This window comes from Ambystoma mexicanum, chromosome 11, assembly GCF_040938575.1.
Source record: "Ambystoma mexicanum isolate Mex_15411 chromosome 11, UKY_AmexF1_1, whole genome shotgun sequence".
NCBI lineage: Eukaryota > Metazoa > Chordata > Amphibia > Caudata > Ambystomatidae > Ambystoma > Ambystoma mexicanum.
This window is the reverse complement of record NC_090934.1, coordinates 350,520,985-350,539,245: the sequence shown is the minus strand read 5'-3', so window position 1 is coordinate 350,539,245 and position 18,261 is coordinate 350,520,985. Positions and strand designations below refer to the sequence as shown.

Here is an 18,261-nt window from a genome sequence, read left to right as displayed (position 1 = left end):
GTGTCCTGGTACTGCAGTATATCCAATAGAGAAAACGGGACTGGATGTGCAAGTAGAACTCAAGTGATAAGACTTAATTGTAACCAATTACAGAGGCCCACGTTGACCTTTTTGCACAAATAGCGTATGCTTTGTATGTACCCAAGGCTGACTAAATACACACACACAGGGCTGAGCAAGTTTTAAAAAGAAGGAGAACTTACAAATTGCACTATCTGCTTACAGGAGGGATACATCAATCTTCTAAAGAAACAGCACTGCACTTAAAACTGCCTCAATAAAACAATCCCCCTCCATTTTTGGCAGATTAAAAGGAAAGTAAAGGTTGAGATAAAAATACCAAGAGCAGTGGCAGCATAGGCACTGGGGAGTGATGCAGTGGCCTTGAGTATGGGAGTATCAAAGACAGCATGTTCTTGTGCCTCCCATTCAAAATGGCTTATGCTCAGGTACCCATACATAGAGGGGAAGGTCATTTCTTTTGAAATATAACAAGAGCGTAATATCAATAAAGGAAAAAAGTTACAAGTTATCATAAACATTGTACAATGCACAAGGCATAACAGCTGAACAGGCCACATAGAGATCCGGTGTAAAACCATTGCAAAATATGTTTATAAAGATGAGATTGAGATGGGGTTTGCGGGTTTTCCTATATCCGTCTCATCATTTTCTTTGAGCCTATTGGATCAAAGACTTCAGCTTGCCTTTGGAGGATTTATCTAATAGCTCTGGCAGATTTATCCAATAGCTCTGGCTTCTCAAACCAATGAGCGGTATTAATTGACAAGCATTTTTCATGTGGGACAATAGGGATCTAACCCAGTGAATTGGACACTTTTGGGATTTAACCCAGTTATATATTTTTTCTTTCTTCAGGTAGTATATTGGCCAGGAATTGGAGTGCGCGACTCACCCCCTCTTTTTTACATGTAATTTGTGGAAATCCGGAGTCCAGAGGCTGCAGCACTGGGGATATTTTGCCCTACAGTGGAGAACCATATTTATGGTTTTCCCCCCTCCCCCTGCTAAGGGTAAGATGTGTGCTCCTGGAGGGGAGACTTTCTTTGGTCACCTGAACTGAACAACATTTTTCACTACAGCTCCCATAATCCTTAGAGACTGCATTAGCAATTTAATTGGATTCACCTGAAAAGCAAGGCAACACAGCCTCCCTGAAGAGTGTTGGGACACGAAAGCGCTAGGAGGAGGAGAGGAGGAGAACAGCAGCACAAATGCAGCAGAAGGGATCCAACCCTGTGAACATTTTGGCAACAATTGGGATCTTACCCAGTGAATTGGAAATGTTCAGGATTTAACCCAGTTATATATTTTTTCTTTCTTGAGGTAGTATATTGGCCAGCAATTGGATTGCGCGCCTCACCCCCTCTTTTTTACTTTATTTTTGTTGACCCGTTCCCCCACACCCCAATGTTGTAAAATATCAGCGATTATTTCCATCGAGTGGGTGGCATGAGGATTAACCCAAGTCAATGCCCATAGTATTGGAGGAACCATCATGCACCGGTCCTCACTAAAGCCTAAACCCACCCCACAGCTCATTGTGGGCTGCCAGTTTTGAGGGAACCTGTAGTAGCGTTGACAGCTTTCTAAACATGTATTTTCTATCATTTTGGAGTTTGAGAGGTGACTCTGCCCAAGATTTCAGCTTCATAAAGCCCAATTGTAAGAGGCTTAGCTTCATAGACTTTAATCAGCAGCGGCAATGGTTGAGATTTTATAGAGCTATCAAAACGGAATGCAGCTGCTGAAACAAGCTCACTCGCTACCACCCCACCACAATCCTCAGATCAGGCTCTGTACACTTACTGGTAGACCCTCCTTTCAAGTTATCCAGACTAGGAGGTGCCCACCTCCTCTGTCCTTGTACCCACCTTCTGGAATTCCTTCCCACTCTGTTTCATAGAGGATCACCTGGCCTTCAGGAAAGCCCTCAAAACCTGGCTGTCCACACCCAGGCCCCTTGGCTTCATGATCCTCTCTGTGCCCACTCCTCGCCTATCGCACACACGGTTCATCCAGCAGCCCCCCCCCCGCACACTCACCCCACCTGCCCATCTGTCAGCTTCTAGCCTCTTCTTTCCTTTCATCCGGTTTGCTCTAGCAACCAAACATCCTTGTGGGATGCCAAGCACAAATGGAGGACTCAGGTAGTCAGTCCAGCAATCTTGCTCCTAGAACGAACGACAGTGTGTCAGGTATCGTACCCATATGGGCTTGGAGGGAGCAATGCGTTGCACTAAAAATGCACCTCGGGAAATCACGCTGATCATCCCATAGGAGAACAACCAGGCACCTTGCACCCCTCGCTAATGTTTGGCACGGTAGGTAACTCTAAAGCACAGGATGGTGGACCAGCCCGCCCCATGTAATCATGAAATGGGGTCCTTATTTTTGCACTTGGAGGAAATGGGGATGGCAATCTCTCACTCCAAGAACCTCTCAGAGGATGAGTAGCATGCATTCATCCAGCACTTTGATGGCCTGTCAAACACAGCTGCTCCTTGTAGTACATAGACGAAACCCAGGAAATCGACACTGTTTGTACAGCTAACCAATTTCTCCCCTCGCATCCCGCACCTTCGGAACTTGGCGGAAGGCACAGTCTCACTCCACACACCCTGCACACACATACAACACAAATACAATTGCACATCACCTCTGCCATAAGAATGAAGCTACTTTTATTGACAAAAATTTGAACGGTAGCTACTCACAATTTTTATTGATTTATTTATATACAGGAAGAACAATGCTCTTTTAATCACAAGAGAGTGTACAATAGATAAGAAATCCGATTTGACGGGAAGCAGTGAATTTCTTATAATGGGGTGAGTTTGAGGCACATTCTGACCAGGTTGTGGAGAGGAGTAAATGGAACAGTCAGTGTGGACAATACATTAGAGGACATACATATTAAGGACAATCGACATTGGACATTGGACATTTTGTAACTGCAGGTAGGTGGTACGGCAAGCTGTGCTTGGGACGTGACCATGATGGGTGAAGTGCTAGAATGGAGGCCGGGTAAATTGAGAGACAGGGGCAGGTTAGAGGCGAGGGGACATTTTTAGCTAGCAGGCAGGGGAGAGGTAGGTCAAGAGAGTGACAGAGAGGCAAGGAGGTAGGCTTTTAGTTTGCTTTTGACCAAAATCTTAACTATAGCCTTAAACACAACCCCCCGCCCCCTTAGCCCATAGTATTCATCTGCTGCAGCCATACAGGCTTTATTTAGACATGGAAAACTACCACAGTCTTGGCCACCCTCGCATACCTTAATGGCTGAAATGCACACACGCATAATAGCACCTCCCAAACTATCACAAATATTTGGACTCTAGTCCCACCGAGGTCGTTCAAACAACAGCGTGTTGGGACCATAATTATGGTAAAAGGCACTATAACAAATGACAACATGAATGAATGAATACTAGTAAAAGCCTCCCAGATCAACATTAAACTTCAGGAATTCAGTTGTGCTCCAATACCGAAAGGAGCACTGAAAAACTGTTCGGTCATAAATCACCCAACAATTACACTGTTGGAATACAAATGTGGATGTTGAGAAAGAAATTCAATAGACCATCCAATTACTTTTTTCATTTAGGATCAAATTTATAGGAACTTACCTATCATATCACCTTGATCATGGATCATCACAGCCAAGTCTTTAAATATCTGATTAACATCCAAAATGTCTGCCTGCGATAGAAAAATCACACAAATACAGTTTTATGAATAATGGACATTTCTCTAGAGGTGGTGATCTGGAAAATTGATTTTTATTACATATACACTGGCTAGCTTTAAGCATCACATCTTTCATTGCCCCACACTCAGCAGCTTATCATAAAGTAGAATCAGAACTTAGAACTCAGACAAGCATGCTGTGGCAACCACCTAGAACACATCTCTTCTGGTCAAGACGCAGGGAAGTCTTATCACTACAATACCAGACAGACTGATGGAGAGCCAACAGATTTCAAAACAATATCTCCATCAGAGACCATGGCCACGGAATGAACAAGTCAAGATAAGCATCCAGGAAACTGCCCTAATTTCAGCAGAACTGAAAAGGACAGATGGTGATAGGCAAGGGCAAGAAAGGTAATGAACACGACAATTTACAGCAACATTAACAATGATAGCTGCACTATCAAGCAGCATATTTCTGAAAATAACTGGTTTGGGAAGGGTGGGAGTAAATGCCAGCTGCTGTTTCATTCATATAATTCATATTTCCATCTCACAACCTTAAGAGAAATCTCGATTTTATGGTGAGAATGGAGGATGGCATAAACACATTGTTAAAGTCTGTGCACAACTCTCCAAGAGGGGTGCTTAATTTACTTGACATAAAAATGGAACTCAGGTCAGGAGGAATGAGAGAACCCTCTGAACAATTTCCCTAATGATCCTACAGTCGTGATGGCTTATTGTAAAATTGATGATTTTGTTTTTAAAACTAAGAACATTATGGACTTTAAGTCCCATAATGCTCTTGGTACTTAGACGAGTAAGAGGGGTCCAGAGTTACCGAACTATATTGAGCGGTCTAGTGGTTATGACTACACACACTGGAGCGGATCCTTAAACATTTACAGGCCTTTCAGATGCAGGCCAAGAAGAAGCAGCAGGAGGAAGCAGAAGTTGGAGTTGCGGCTCTGTTTAGAGCGGGATGCTGTGCAGAGAACGTGGCGGAGGTTGGGGACCCTGCAAGATGCAGAGGATGCGCAGTGCAAAGCGTTATTGAGGCCAGCTGTCCCGAGGGAGAGAGAAGCTCTGTGTCCTGCATCTCGCCCCTGTCTGAGGTTTTCACCAGAGCGCGTCTGGAGCAGTCAAAGCTCCATTGACAGACAGCGCAAGCAGTGGAAGGCTGACCGGAGCTGTCAAATGCCAGAAAAAGCACAGATGAGCAAAGAAGAAGCAGCGGGTCAGAAGGAGACGCCAGGACATACCGATGAGTTGGCAAGATATAGTTGACTGTGGGGCGCTTCGAAGTAGACCGCTGTGTAAGAATGCACCTTTTTAATACTGACCCTTTAAATTAAAGCAAACGTGGCACAACTCTCCTATTAAGAGATGTTGAATAGGAGAATATTGTAACCCACATTGCCAAAGCCAAAAGGGGGCAATAATCAAGCAAAGTGAATTCAACCTCCCTCAAGGGAGATGCCGAATAGAAGAATATTGTAACCCGCACTGCGAAAGCCAACAAGGGATAGTGATAAAAAACAAAGGGGATACCATTTTCCTAAAGAGGGCTATCCAACAAGGGGACATTATAAACTGCAGTGCCAAAGGCAAAGAAAGCTCAGAGTGGCATTGAGGCAATTTGAATGTAGCAGTTCCAGAACAAGATACCCCTTGGGAGAAAGTTGTGATCTACATTGCCAGCAGCCAATCGATGATATAGAAAGAAATCAGAGACTGCAGCAGAAAAGCCCTCCTTGTAAAAAGGATCAAGGGGGAGAGAACTGTAACCTGAATTGCCTAAGGGAAACAGATAAATGTGACAATCATTGTTCTTTTGTACAGCATGTTTGTGGATGAAGTTGTAAGCCAATTGTGTTGCAAGCCAAAAGACTTACCTAGGAAGCTGGTGTTAGTTCAACTTTCTCCATTGAACATTTATGTGTGGAAAGTTTGGAACAAGCCTCACAACAAAGTACAAGTTGTAGGAGTTTTATCCTGGAAAGCGGGCACACCAAGGGACAAGTAGTGGTTAGTCCTGGCAGGTGAGTGTACCAGGAAGAAGATGATTTGAAGTACTGTGAATGTGGTAGAAGGTTTTGGTGGAAAAGAGGTAGCAATTCCACTACTGTGTTTTGATGAACTGTTGTATAACCATCTTGACTCAAGTATAACTTTATAAATTAACCATCCTGACTAAGGTGTTGCTTGCAAAGAAGAAATGTGATGTGAAAAAAAGTGATTGTCTTCAGAGAAAAAAACGTTTACATTGACTTTCGATTTGATGTATGAAGAAAGAGTATTTTTGTTTTGCGAAACAGAAGGTTGTGAAAACCTTAGCAATTGTCTTAAGAGTAAGAAACCTTTTTGGAACTGAAATATTTACATTCCTAAGCGAAGGACATATTGGATGAAAAGAACTGTGTATTCTACCTATAGTGGAACTTGGATAGTAAAAAGAACTTTCCTGAAATTTCATTTTGGTTTGAAAGATCCTGAATTGATCCAGGGGAAGGGGCTCCAACCCTGGTCAAAAGGATTCCAGTTTATAATCTTTATGTTTCAATTCCTGTATGATTGATTATGTTGTATGTATTAGTGTGATGGACAGATACATATGGACATTAGGTCACTTTACTTTGGCCTTAGTTTGTTAGGTCAGGAATTCCTGGTTAGGTTAGGGGAAGATAGGTGTTTGTCTCACCCCATATTTAATAAAATGGCGACTTGTGAGAAAACTACCTATGTGTCCTTCTCACATTTCTGACCGTTTACATGAGGTAGACAGAGTATGTATATTTCTCTTCAAAAAATTCAAATACTATTAAACTGATGAGCAAACATCCTCAGTCTTTCACAAAGCTCCACAACAAATGGGCCAATCAGCAAACTGTTTCAGGAGAAGTATTTATTCACAGACACCAAAAAGGAAATGCACTTTGCAAGCAAAGACTTTGCAGAGTGCATTAATGTATGAGGCCCCCAGGAGCCAACCTTGCCTGAAAGAACATAAAAGGGTCATTGGTTTAATGGACAACTGTTTCAGAGAGAGAAACCAGTTGTCCAGCACGTTTTGAAAAAAGTAAAGTAACTTGAAAGGTTTCTTGTAGTAGGGCTCCAAATACCTCCTTGGCATAATGATTCTCAAATCTACAGACCAACAGGTCATTACAGTAGAGCATCCCACATAATTGCAGACCATCAGAAACCTATCAATATGAGTCCCCTTTTCCACTTAGCTTCAGATTGAAGTTCAGAGGGGAAACAAACTAAGCAGGCCACAGGGAATAATGTGAGATCAAAGTCCTGTTCCAGGTACCAAAGAGCCTGAATGCTCCAGGCAGAGGACTGGTGCATGCAAGTGCCTGGAGCCAGAAATTCTAGCATGAGCCTGTTTATCAAGAATCCATAGGCCTCTGGACTCAGAGTCTTACAACAGCATCCTAGCAAGATGCCCAGCACAGTCAGGAGTAGAGTGGTGCAACTTAACTACCAGGTCTGAGCAGACCAGAAAGGAGGGAGCAGGACTGTTTGGACCATAGACTCTGGATCTGGAGAAAACGCTGTACTATCATTCAGAAAGGGGGCCAAGCAGAACACCCACCTCTCTCCTCTCCCTCAGAAAGCCAATGCTGCAAAAACAGATTAGAGGCTGCTGGGTCTGGATCAGACCTGCAGCTTAAATGCAGAAGATAAACTGTGTGATGCAAGGCAAACGGTTCTTCTGGGCAGATGGTATGCCCTCCGAATCGCTAGGAATTCCACTCAGAACCAGAAACTACAATCTCAGAGAAGGTGGCAGCTCCAATCCGCCAACACATAAAAGCCAAACCTTATCCATAGCAGATTTGAATCATTTGCCTCTGGCAAAATAATAGTGCCATATCTCATTGCTATATTTCATTGCTGAGACATTGTCCTGCCTATACAGAGCAGAATGAAACAGTTTTGCCTTTTTCACAAACAGCCTGGTGGTGAAAGTACCCATAAGAAAATCCATGCAGTTAATGGGGAGCGAACCTGGCATGCAGTCAAGACAAGAATTTTGGTCTTTGACTTGATAACAGTATGCAGACTGGTGCCACAAATGGCCAGAAGGTTGAGGGCATTCTTGTGGCATTGCCATTAAGTAACTCTGCCCTACCTTTACTGGAAAGGTCAAAATTATTCACATTCCAGGCAACCAACTTAAGTGAATCGTCTTGAAGACTCTTGGTGTGCAGGATCTCCGGAAAGAGTATCATCTTTAACCTTTATGCTGAAAGTCAGAGGACTGCCTCAATGGCATCCACCAAGAACCTCCATATGTCAAGAAAGATTCCTAATGGAATGTTTTCGGATGATTCTGAAGTTCAATTCTTAAGGTCACCTTTCAATTAGGAGGTCCAAGAACCTGGCTAGACTTTGGTGAATGATTAAGCTGTAGAGTGAGGTAGATCACATGAACACCACCATATTCCATGTGGGTCCCTTACACCTTCAATTTAGGCAAAAACTGAAAACGCTCCCATTACTCCCTCTATTGTACAGCATTCGGTTGCTTTCTAGCTCGGTTTGCTCTATTTACACACAAGGTCTCTTATAGCAACCAGGGTGCAAAAGAAACCTGCAAAGGGAGACAAGTGAACTGCCAATTGAACAGCTTGCTCTTTCTTACTCAGCTGAACTAGAGAAACCTTAGCGTCAACCTTGTAGATGAGGATTCTGCAGTAAGTGACTTTCAGTTTGATTCTGCACAACCAATCCTGGAAAGGGAAATCCCTCAAAAGATAAACTTCGGGAATCCCTTTTTATATTTATGCACTTGTTGAAGAAACATTGTAGGATACATCCTAATAAAGGTGTGAAAAGAATATTTAAACAGTGGCAGAAGCGCACTTACAGAGAAACCTTGTAAGAGACTGAGAAGGAAAACATTAAAAAGGATTACACTAAATTATGCATAGGGTGTTGACACACACTGAAATATGGACAACATAGTAATTATAAAATGTATAGGGCATTTACCCGGAAATTCCAAGGAACATGAACCATGTGCCTTAAATCTTTTTCGCTTTCCATTTCTAAAGACTACTTTCTCTATTATGGAAGATGCACAGGTTCATGCTATCCCATTATTGAGATTGTGAGCAGTTGTATATTTCAGAATTTATTTTCAGAATGTGCTTCTTTTCAGCCTTGGCACTGCTAAATAGCCAGACCATTATGGGTTGTGATAGGGAGCACAGGGCATTATCACTCTACAGGGGATTGAAAGAAAAGCATCCTGGAATATAGGACGAAGGACCATACTTTATCATATGCTGTGGCGCTATAACAAAGGCAACCAACTTGATGAAAACATTCCCAGGTAATTGATCCCTCAGTCATTTCTCTCTTGCATCCTCCTTAGGGTCAAGTGAACCCTGATGAGGATCAGCTCTCACTTACAGTTCTGGAAAGACAATTTAAATGTTCTAACAGCATTTCACATGTGTGTCTTGATCAAAATCACATTCTTGCGTTGGAGGGCATGCAGCCATCAACCTGTCATCTGGATGGCAGGATCACTCCAATAGCCTAGGTATCATGGGTGTGGAGAGGGTGGTTGGTTTGTTTGCTACCTGCAGCATTTCTTGATCATTTAGCTTCCTTGCGTGGAGATTCATTTTGTCGTTTGCAATTACCTATACTCCATGTTTGTGCACATTTTTCAGACCCCTATTCAACTTCAGTTCACCATTTTCCTTTGGTTTGCTCATTTTAGCTGCCCGTTAGCCTTGGTGGACGGCTTTTGGATCCCTCATCCAGTGTACGCCATATGTTCAAACTTCATGTTTGCTAGAAAGGATCTAGCCATCTGCATAAATTAGGTCAGACAGGTATTTCACATCACAGAGCTACCAGCTGAGCCAACAAGTATAATTTGATCTATTCTGAAAAGGCAGTAACACACCCACATTCGGATGCCTTGAGTCTTGATGCCTATGGTGGCCACTCATTTTACTCACAAGGAATATATTTCTATAAAACGCCTAACCAGCTACGGTCCTCTGCATCAAGGAAGGGTGCTAGCTTTCAGCATGTCACAGCAAAGCTTGCAGATCTCCTGCCAATAGATTTCAAAAGCGTGGTTGTAACCAGGGCATTTTCATTCTGCAAATCAAGAACGCAGTAGCAGCTCTGATAGAGCTTTGTTTTATTTAATTTATTTGATTTCTACTTACACGCTGCAGGCATCAGGGCACACATCAAGAGAACTAAACAGAAGACAAAAAATTCTGCTGATGGATCATCATGTGTATAGAGCGGTGTCAAATAATACTGTTTCAAGTTGTTTACGAAAGGTGAGGAGAATCTTCTCTACGCAGTTCAGCCGGCAATTCATTTCAAGCGTGTGTAGCCTGAACAGGAATCCTTGATGAAAGCATCCTTTCCCTCTTGTTCTCTTAACCTTAGGGCATATGAGCCGAAAGGTATCAATGGATCTGGTTGTTCTCCCCTTTGGTTGCAGGGTGCAACTTTAATTTATTTATTTTAGATTTATTTGCATTCATTTCAGCGCTCAAAACCCAAAGGCATCTAGGCGCTAGTTACAGAAAGTACATAGTACATAGTACATAAAAACAAATGCAAGAGTGCTCATAATGATTACATAAAGAATCAGTGAGTGCGTACTAACTGGCGAAGCCGCTCTCATGGAGCAGGGGGGTTTCGATGAAAGTAAGGGTAATAATGAGTAAGATGTGACATAAAGGAGCACAGATTGGGAAAGCCTCACCTCATGGTACGTGGGTCTACATCAAGTGCACAGGTACAATTTCGACAAGTTGGGTATGGTGAGTAGCAACGGGCTGCAGAGTCAAATCTGGCATTATTGGCCTAACTAATTAGCAATTCTGTAGCATTACAAAAATAGGCATTGTTAGACGGGTGATGCTGCTCATAGCCAGTTAAGTAGCAATCTGGTAATAATGCATGGCAGAACAGAAGGCCAGTAGCAGCCACTTAACTTGGTTGACAATCGAGTGCTGCGGCTCAGTCACTATGGATGGCAAATTACAAGTGCTGATTGCGATGTGTGGTCATGAGGAAGCAGGGGAGTCGGGCGCCATGGCGAAGTGGCCTGGAGCAAGGATGTCTGTGGAGGTAGGGGAAGGAGTTTCTTTAAAATATGTAGGAGCAGATCTATTTAAGCATTTATGTGTCAGTGTAATGATATTGAAGAGGATCCTGGATATAACTGAAGTTCCTTTCTGACAGAGGTAATAGGATTCCTCTTAGGAATGTTCTTAATGATTCTCAGAGCATAATTTTGAAGTGTTTGCAATTTATTTGTACAGTTCTTATTCGCCCCGCCCAAGATCGCATTGCAATAATCTAGCGTGGAAATAATAGTGGCACACTCTAGGATTTTGCAATTTTTGCTTTGACATAGGGTTTCACCAGTCTAAGTAATCTGAGGTGGTACTGGGACATTTCAACACTATCCACCTGGGCATCGGCACCTAACCAACAGTCCAGTACCACACCGAGTGTTTTGACTTTGTTTTGTACTTTGATGCAGAGGCCATCAATGGAGAAATGTAAAAATAACAGGAGTCCAATTTCATCAGACCCTCCAGAAAATTGCGGCATGAAATGGAAAATTTTGCGGCACAAAAAATAAAAAATTGCGGCACACAACTGCGTTTTTTGCGGCATTTTCGAATGTTGAAAAATATATCATTTAACATCTTTTTTAGCCTAAAACCAAGTAATTGCAAGGCTTTTGTTAGTGAGGAACAAAATGTGTTCTGTCTGGCCACGCTCTGTAGGACAGCCAGGTCGAGTCACCACAGTCTAACATTTTGGATTGTGGTGGGGGGATATTGCCTGATCAGCTCCATGGAAATGGTGCTGCGCCACTACTTCCAGCAGACAAGTGGAAAGCAAATAAACAGATAGGCTTGAATTCAAAAGTGTAACCCTGGTTGAAGCCCATAGGTTTGCTTTTCGCTTGTCCTATGACCCCAGGAGAGAGGGGGAACAACTCTACACTTCTCCATGGAAGGAATCCGTGAGGCCCAAGACACAGGGGCAATGCAGTGGCAGTAACTGCAAGCCTATAATACCTAGCCAAACAATGAACTCTCTTGGGTGGTCATCATTCCTTGGTTATGCCACCCACACATGGTGACTTAACACACCCACAAACAGAAATGACATCACAACACTACCAGGGGTCAAGTCCTACAAATTAAAGTGGGGGGACTCATCAACAAATGCAATGGCATGTGATGTCATCAGAAACTAGCATATGAAGGTGAAATAAGCATATATCATTAAATTGGCTTTGCATAACCACCAAAATTGCACAGGACGAATGGCATTTGCCTTTCATAAATTTAAACACCCAATTTTGTGCGTAATTGGTGTCATACAGCCCAGCCTTGATTGAAGGCTGGGCTGCATGATACAAACGCTCGTAGCTGTATTCGTTTCAAATTGCTTTACAATTATTGTAAAGCAATTTGAAATGAATACAGCTACGAGAGTCTTCAATTGGAATCATGCAGCCCAGCCTTGATTCAAGGCTGGGCTGCATGATACAAACGCTCATAGCTGTATTCGTTTTCAAATTGCTTTACAATTGGTATCATGCAGCCCATGATACCAATTGAAGACTCTCGTATCTGTATTCGTTTGAAACTGCTTTACAATAATTGTAAAGCAATTTGAAACGAATACAGCTACGAGCGTTTGTATCATGCAGCCCAGCCTTGAATGAAGGCTGGGCTGCGTGATACAAATTGAAGACTCTCGTAGCTGTATTCGTTTCAAACTGCTTTACAATAATTGTAAAGCAATTTGAAACAAATACAGCTACGAGCGTTTGTATCATGCAGCCCAGCCTTGATTTCAAATTGCTTTACAATAATTGTAAAGCAATTTGAAATTAATACAGCTACGAGAGTCTTCAATTGGTATCATGCAGCCCAGCCATGAGGCTGGGCTGCATGATACCAATTGTAGACGAGCGGCAGAAAGCATTAAGTTTATGCTTTCTTTTCCGGCACTCGACAGGAAAGTAATTTACTTTCCTGTCGAGCGCCAGTAATGAAAACAGTCCAGTGGCCTCTTTGGGTGCTCTGAGTTGGGGGCAGATGAGCGGACAGGCCAGTGCTTACCTGGCTATGCTTCACCAACTCTGTCAGCTCGGCAGGGCGGGCACTCAAAGAGCCTTGGAGGTGCCTGGGGTCACAGCCAAATGCTGTGCAGCTCCCAGGCCTGTGTGACCCTCCCCCAATCCTGGGCCTGCAACGCAGAGCCGGAGGTGTTAACCCTCAAGCTGCTGCAATCAGCAGTCAGCTGTGTTCGCTCTAAATCATTAAATGAGTGCGAAAAAAGACACACTAAGCTAACGTGTCTTTTTCGCGCTCATTTAATGATTTATAGCGGGAAATGGCACATTTTGCGATTTTTTTGCAAATCGCAAAATCGCCATAAGGTGGATGGTCTGTTTCATTCTAGTTTGAGGGGACCCAAAAATCAAAATCACAGTTTTAGCACTATTCAGAGAGCCAATTGGCTGCCATCCAGGCTTTTACCAGCTTGTAGATATCTTGAATTTTCCTGGTATCCTTGACGTAATTACTGCTCAACTCAATCAACAACTGCATATCGTCGGCATAATTTGTGAATCTTGCCGCCCCTGTTACACAGGGGGCGTAAGTAAACGTTAAAAACCGATGTGGACACGCATGCGCCCACAGGATCTCCACAGGTAGATGTTTTCTGGGTGGAGTGTGCCTACCTCCAGCATACTCTGGACATCCTGTCAGAGAGGAATGACTCAATCCATTCAATAGCCGAGGACTAACATTGCCCTACAGAGGATAATGGAGCGAGGAGCTTTCTGTGATCAAGAAGATCGAAAGCTGTTAAGAAATTCAAGCAGCATCAGCAGCCCTGCATTACTCCTATCAACAATGTCCAACATATGTCTGGAGATCCAGTAGTACCATTTCCGTTTCATAGTTGGATCTAAACCCAGACTGTCTGGGGTGCAAGATATCAGCCCAGTCCAGGTTTTCTTGTAGCTGTATGGTGGTGACTGTCTACAGTTTTTAAAAAAAGGAAAGGGGCATTCGTAATAGGTGTAACACTTATCTTATGGGTCTAGGCCTACATTTTTAATAATGGGGTAACTACAACCTTCTTAATACTGTCTGGAACTGTTTCATGAAAGAAGGTAGCATTGGTAAAATGGGTTATAAAAGGTGCAATAGAGAAAATGTTGTTCAGTACCATTTTAGCAGCAATAGTGTCACCCGGGCAAGATGTTAGGAGCATTTCCTTCAATATTTTCTCCATGTCAGGAACCGAGATGGACGAAAAACTGAAGAGTGAGTGGCTCTCAACTGAAGTTGTTATATCCTTCTCAGGTGGCACAACTGAGACAGGTTCTGAGGCACTGCTTGCATATGCCCCAGCAATTTTGTTAGCAAAAGCTTGTTGTATGTTTGTACAATCCTCGGTCATAGGGTGGTAAGAGAAGCCGATTTTAAATGAGACTTAACAAGCTTCTCAAGATCTCAAAGAGCTTTTTAGTGTTATTGCTAGAGTTTTCAATTTCACTGTTGAAATAATTGGTCTTTGCTTCAAATAGCCCTTCTCTGTATGGCATTTTAATGTTCTTCCATGTGGTTCTATTTCCCTCCATTTTATTTTTTACTCCAAATACGTTCCGTCTTCCTCTTCGCCTTTGGAAAAAACCAGCTGCAATGGTTCAGCAGATCCCGTACCATGTTTGTCTTCAAAGGCGCTATTTTGTTTAACATTTCCTCCAAGTCACGATCATACCTTGCTTGCAGGGTGTGCAGAGGATCAGATCTATTGTGTTTTCCATAATACTGTGTAGACATTTGTTAAGATCATCCTGCCTTACTTTTTTTAGGTTCCTACTGGTAATGCTTTTGAGCGGATTACATTCCAGAGTTTGCTTTCCTGGCAGAGTAATCTGCAAATTAATAAGAGTGATCGGACCAGCGGACCAGACACAAGGATCGGTAATAATAGGGCTAATCTGCAAGTTCATAGAAGCGTCCAAGCCCAAAATATTGCCCTTGATACGTGTGGGTACACCATTGTGAATGGCACTTCAATGATTTTTAGGGTTTGCCCAAGGGAAAGAGCTTCTTTGTCGGCATCATTTCCTCTTCACCTATTAATATCCCCCATAAGTAAGGTAGAGGAGTTGGGTTGATTAGACACTGCTAAGATGCCCATGAATCCTTCGTTTAAATTAGGCATCTCATTGGGTGGCCGATATACCACAATAATATTAGTACAAAGTACTGGGGAGGAGATATGATATCTCACAGCCTTCACAAGTCATGGAGTGTCTGAAAAGACATACTTCTTATTTGGCTATATTAGTGCGACCCCCCCCTCCACTTCCTAGGTCTCAATTCTGGCTAAAGAATTTAAAACCCTTAGGAGTAGCCAAGTCAATAACAGGTCCACTTGGGTCTTTGCGCCACGTTTCCGTTATAGCCATTATGTCAACCTCTTTGTCAAGTATATAATCATGGATATCAATGGTGATTTCCTGAAGGAGCGAGTAGGGAGTAAAGCTATTTTTAAAGTAAGTCAATTTAACAAAGTCAGCTCCAAGTCTATTCCACCTAGTTCTTCCATATGTAGATATTTTCTTTTACAATTGTATTTAACATATGGCATTAGCATACAGTGTTCATATACAGTTCATGACATGCATAGCGTCTATTGCAGCACAGAAAGAGGAAAAAAGGGGAAAAAACAACATTAATTTCTATCGCTACATCCCTGTTTCATCTTCATAATCCATTACATCGTCATTGTATCGTGTGGATTTGGCGTTTGGGATCGTGTGACTGCTTCCACATAAGATCGGTATGGGGCTCATATACCTTTGGGTCGTGACGCTGTAGTTACAGTTTGTATGTAGCATACCTCCAAGTTGTTTACATATGCCATTTCAGTAAGCCATTGCTTCAATGTCGGTGCCTCTTTTGCCTTACATCGTAGCAGTATGCCTTTCTTTGCCATTATGCAACCAAAATTAAACAGTCTACGAATTTTGATGTTTACTTTGCCTATGTCACCGAGTAGGGACTTCAGTGGCAATGGTGTCTGAGGTATCCCGGTCATCTTGTATAGTGTTTGTGCGATGTTATGGCAATATTCCGCGATCGGGGACATTTCCACAACATATGAATGGTGTCTGCACTATTGAATTGCATTTCAGACAGCGTTGAACTTGTTGTGGGTTGAATTTTGTGATGTGCCTGGGGGTGTAGTGCAGGCGGTTCAGCACTTTATATTGCATCAGTCTTGATCCTTCCTTTGTCAGACCACATATTTTCTACCATTTATGTTAGTCTATAGTTGTTCCAGTGTCCCCCTCCCATTTCTCTCTCAAGGAGCTGGGTGCGGGCATGCCATTTTATATAATTACGTATAGTCTCGAAAGTAGTTTCTTGTTGTCAGGTTGGACTATCAATTCTATGTATTCATTGGAGTCAGGCTCCTTAGGGAATTACAGCCATTTGCGTTTCACTGCAGCTCGCATGCGGTAGTATTGTAATGTTTTCACGGGGTTGTTACCAAGTTTACTCTTGATTTCATTCAATGTGACAAACCGCCCTTCGGGAAAGAGGTCACCCATCTTCATTTCCCTTTCCGGGTCCCATGAGTTCCGGATATAAAGGTCTGTTGTGTGGGGTGGGGGGGGGGGGATCAGGGTTATGCCACAACAGTGTTTACTATATGGGTTCATGATCTTTAGTTTGGATAGTATTTGTCTTCATGCATCCAGCGTGGTGCGTAATGGAACGAAGGGGCAATTGTCGGTTTTATAATCATATATGAGGGTCGTCGTTATGTCATCTGGTGTGTGTGGGAGCAAGAGGTCGTTTAGGGCCCCCCTCACACATTCAGCACGATGTGGACGACTTGCTCGTACAATAGCGGGGGACGCCTCCATTGCCCGTATGCTAACATTAGCGAAAGTGGGGCTGTTGTGGGAGATACTTGGCTTCCATTTTGTGTACCCTCAACACCATCTTTGGACTAGGTCTCACTGCGATAATACGAAAAGGCTTCTCTCCCATCTGCAGCGCCGTGCACACAGCGCTCATGGCCCCCACCTTTTCTGACTGTCTGAAAGCTTCACAGCTCCATTTTTCACGGATGCGCCGGGGACAAATGAAACAAATATACTAATGTAACATCTCACTCTTCCTCTGAGATCATTGCCCTGTGTGTGAACCGGCCCGAACCATGACTTGTAGCTCATCCATCTCCACAAACCTGCCTGTGCCCTCTTACCCCGCTGTTGGAAAATTACTGCCACTATAACCCTGTGCCCCTTAATGTATTCTCTTGATGTACCAGAGGCTTGACCCTGCTGTGGAGCCCACCCCACTGTGCCCCCTACTAAAACCAGACCTCTGTCACAGTATATTGCACCCTAGAACGAACAAATTTCAGCGTGCCCCATAGTTGCTTTGATGCGCACAGGCCCACCCCATGACCGATGTTATCACACCGACCAAGACCCCTAAGCCCGGTACTCCATATAAGTCCTAATGAATGATGTTATGTTTATATGAATGCAATTTATAGGTTTACAAGGATTTACTTAAGCGTATACTAATGATCATTGTTTATTACATGTCTAATGGTAGTTTTTCATGCTAGCTTAGTTAGTGTCCGCCCTACCTCACCGTGACCTAACCCTCACCCCTCCTGGACGTTGGCAGCTGGACCACGTGACGTTCGCCCTCCTGCCAACGGAGCAACCAATCCGGATGAAGCAGCGCACACGTTTCTATATCTATCCATGTCATTCATCCAATCCCGAGCAATTGTAGTCCCATACGTAATGACGTCACTGATGATGTTTTTCTCCTTGATAAGTTCATGTTTTTGTAAAGTGCTCTTGAGGGAGCAGAGTTCTCTGGATGCCAATTCTATATAAAGAAAAATAACTCTTGCAACCTGTTTTCTTAGTCTCATTCCCCATTGGGGTGTCTTGTATTTTTTGGTTATGCATGTGTAAGACGGGGAGTGAGCCTTTACAGGTGCGGCAGACTGTTTCTCAAGATATATGTGTGAATACATGACATCCGAGCTATACCATAGTCCCGCATACTGGGCTTGGGCCGCTAGGTAGTACAATTTAAAAGTCAGGGGCGGCAAGCCCCCCCCTGCTATATGGTGCAGTGAGGGACTCCCATTTCAGCTGAGCGTCCCCCCCCCCCTGTCCCACACAAATCTTACTGATAGTTTCCGGAGTGAGTTGTAAAATTGTCTACCTGGCCAAATCGGTATAGTAAGTAAAGTAGTATAGGAGTTTGGGTGCAACGATCATTTTCAAAATGGCTATCCGGCCCATTAATGTCAACGGTAATTTGCCGCAAAGATTTTATTTGTTCTCAAGTGTATTTAGATAGTCGGAGTGGGCTCTTTCATACAGGAGTTTATGTGATCGTGCCATTACGACTTCCAGGTGTTTCACAGTCTATGCTGACCATCTCATCC

General features: G+C 43.2%; 1 protein-coding gene across 1 annotated transcript in view; it reads right to left on the bottom strand.

Annotated features, from left to right (window-relative positions):
* Nucleotides 1-18,261, bottom strand: part of STX12 (syntaxin 12) — a 727,233-nt gene that overhangs the window by 103,179 nt on the left and 605,793 nt on the right. The window contains exon 7 of the mRNA XM_069623056.1: nucleotides 3,651-3,723. Coding sequence (XP_069479157.1) covers nucleotides 3,651-3,723 — 73 coding nt within the window. The remainder of the gene's footprint in view (nucleotides 1-3,650; nucleotides 3,724-18,261) is intronic.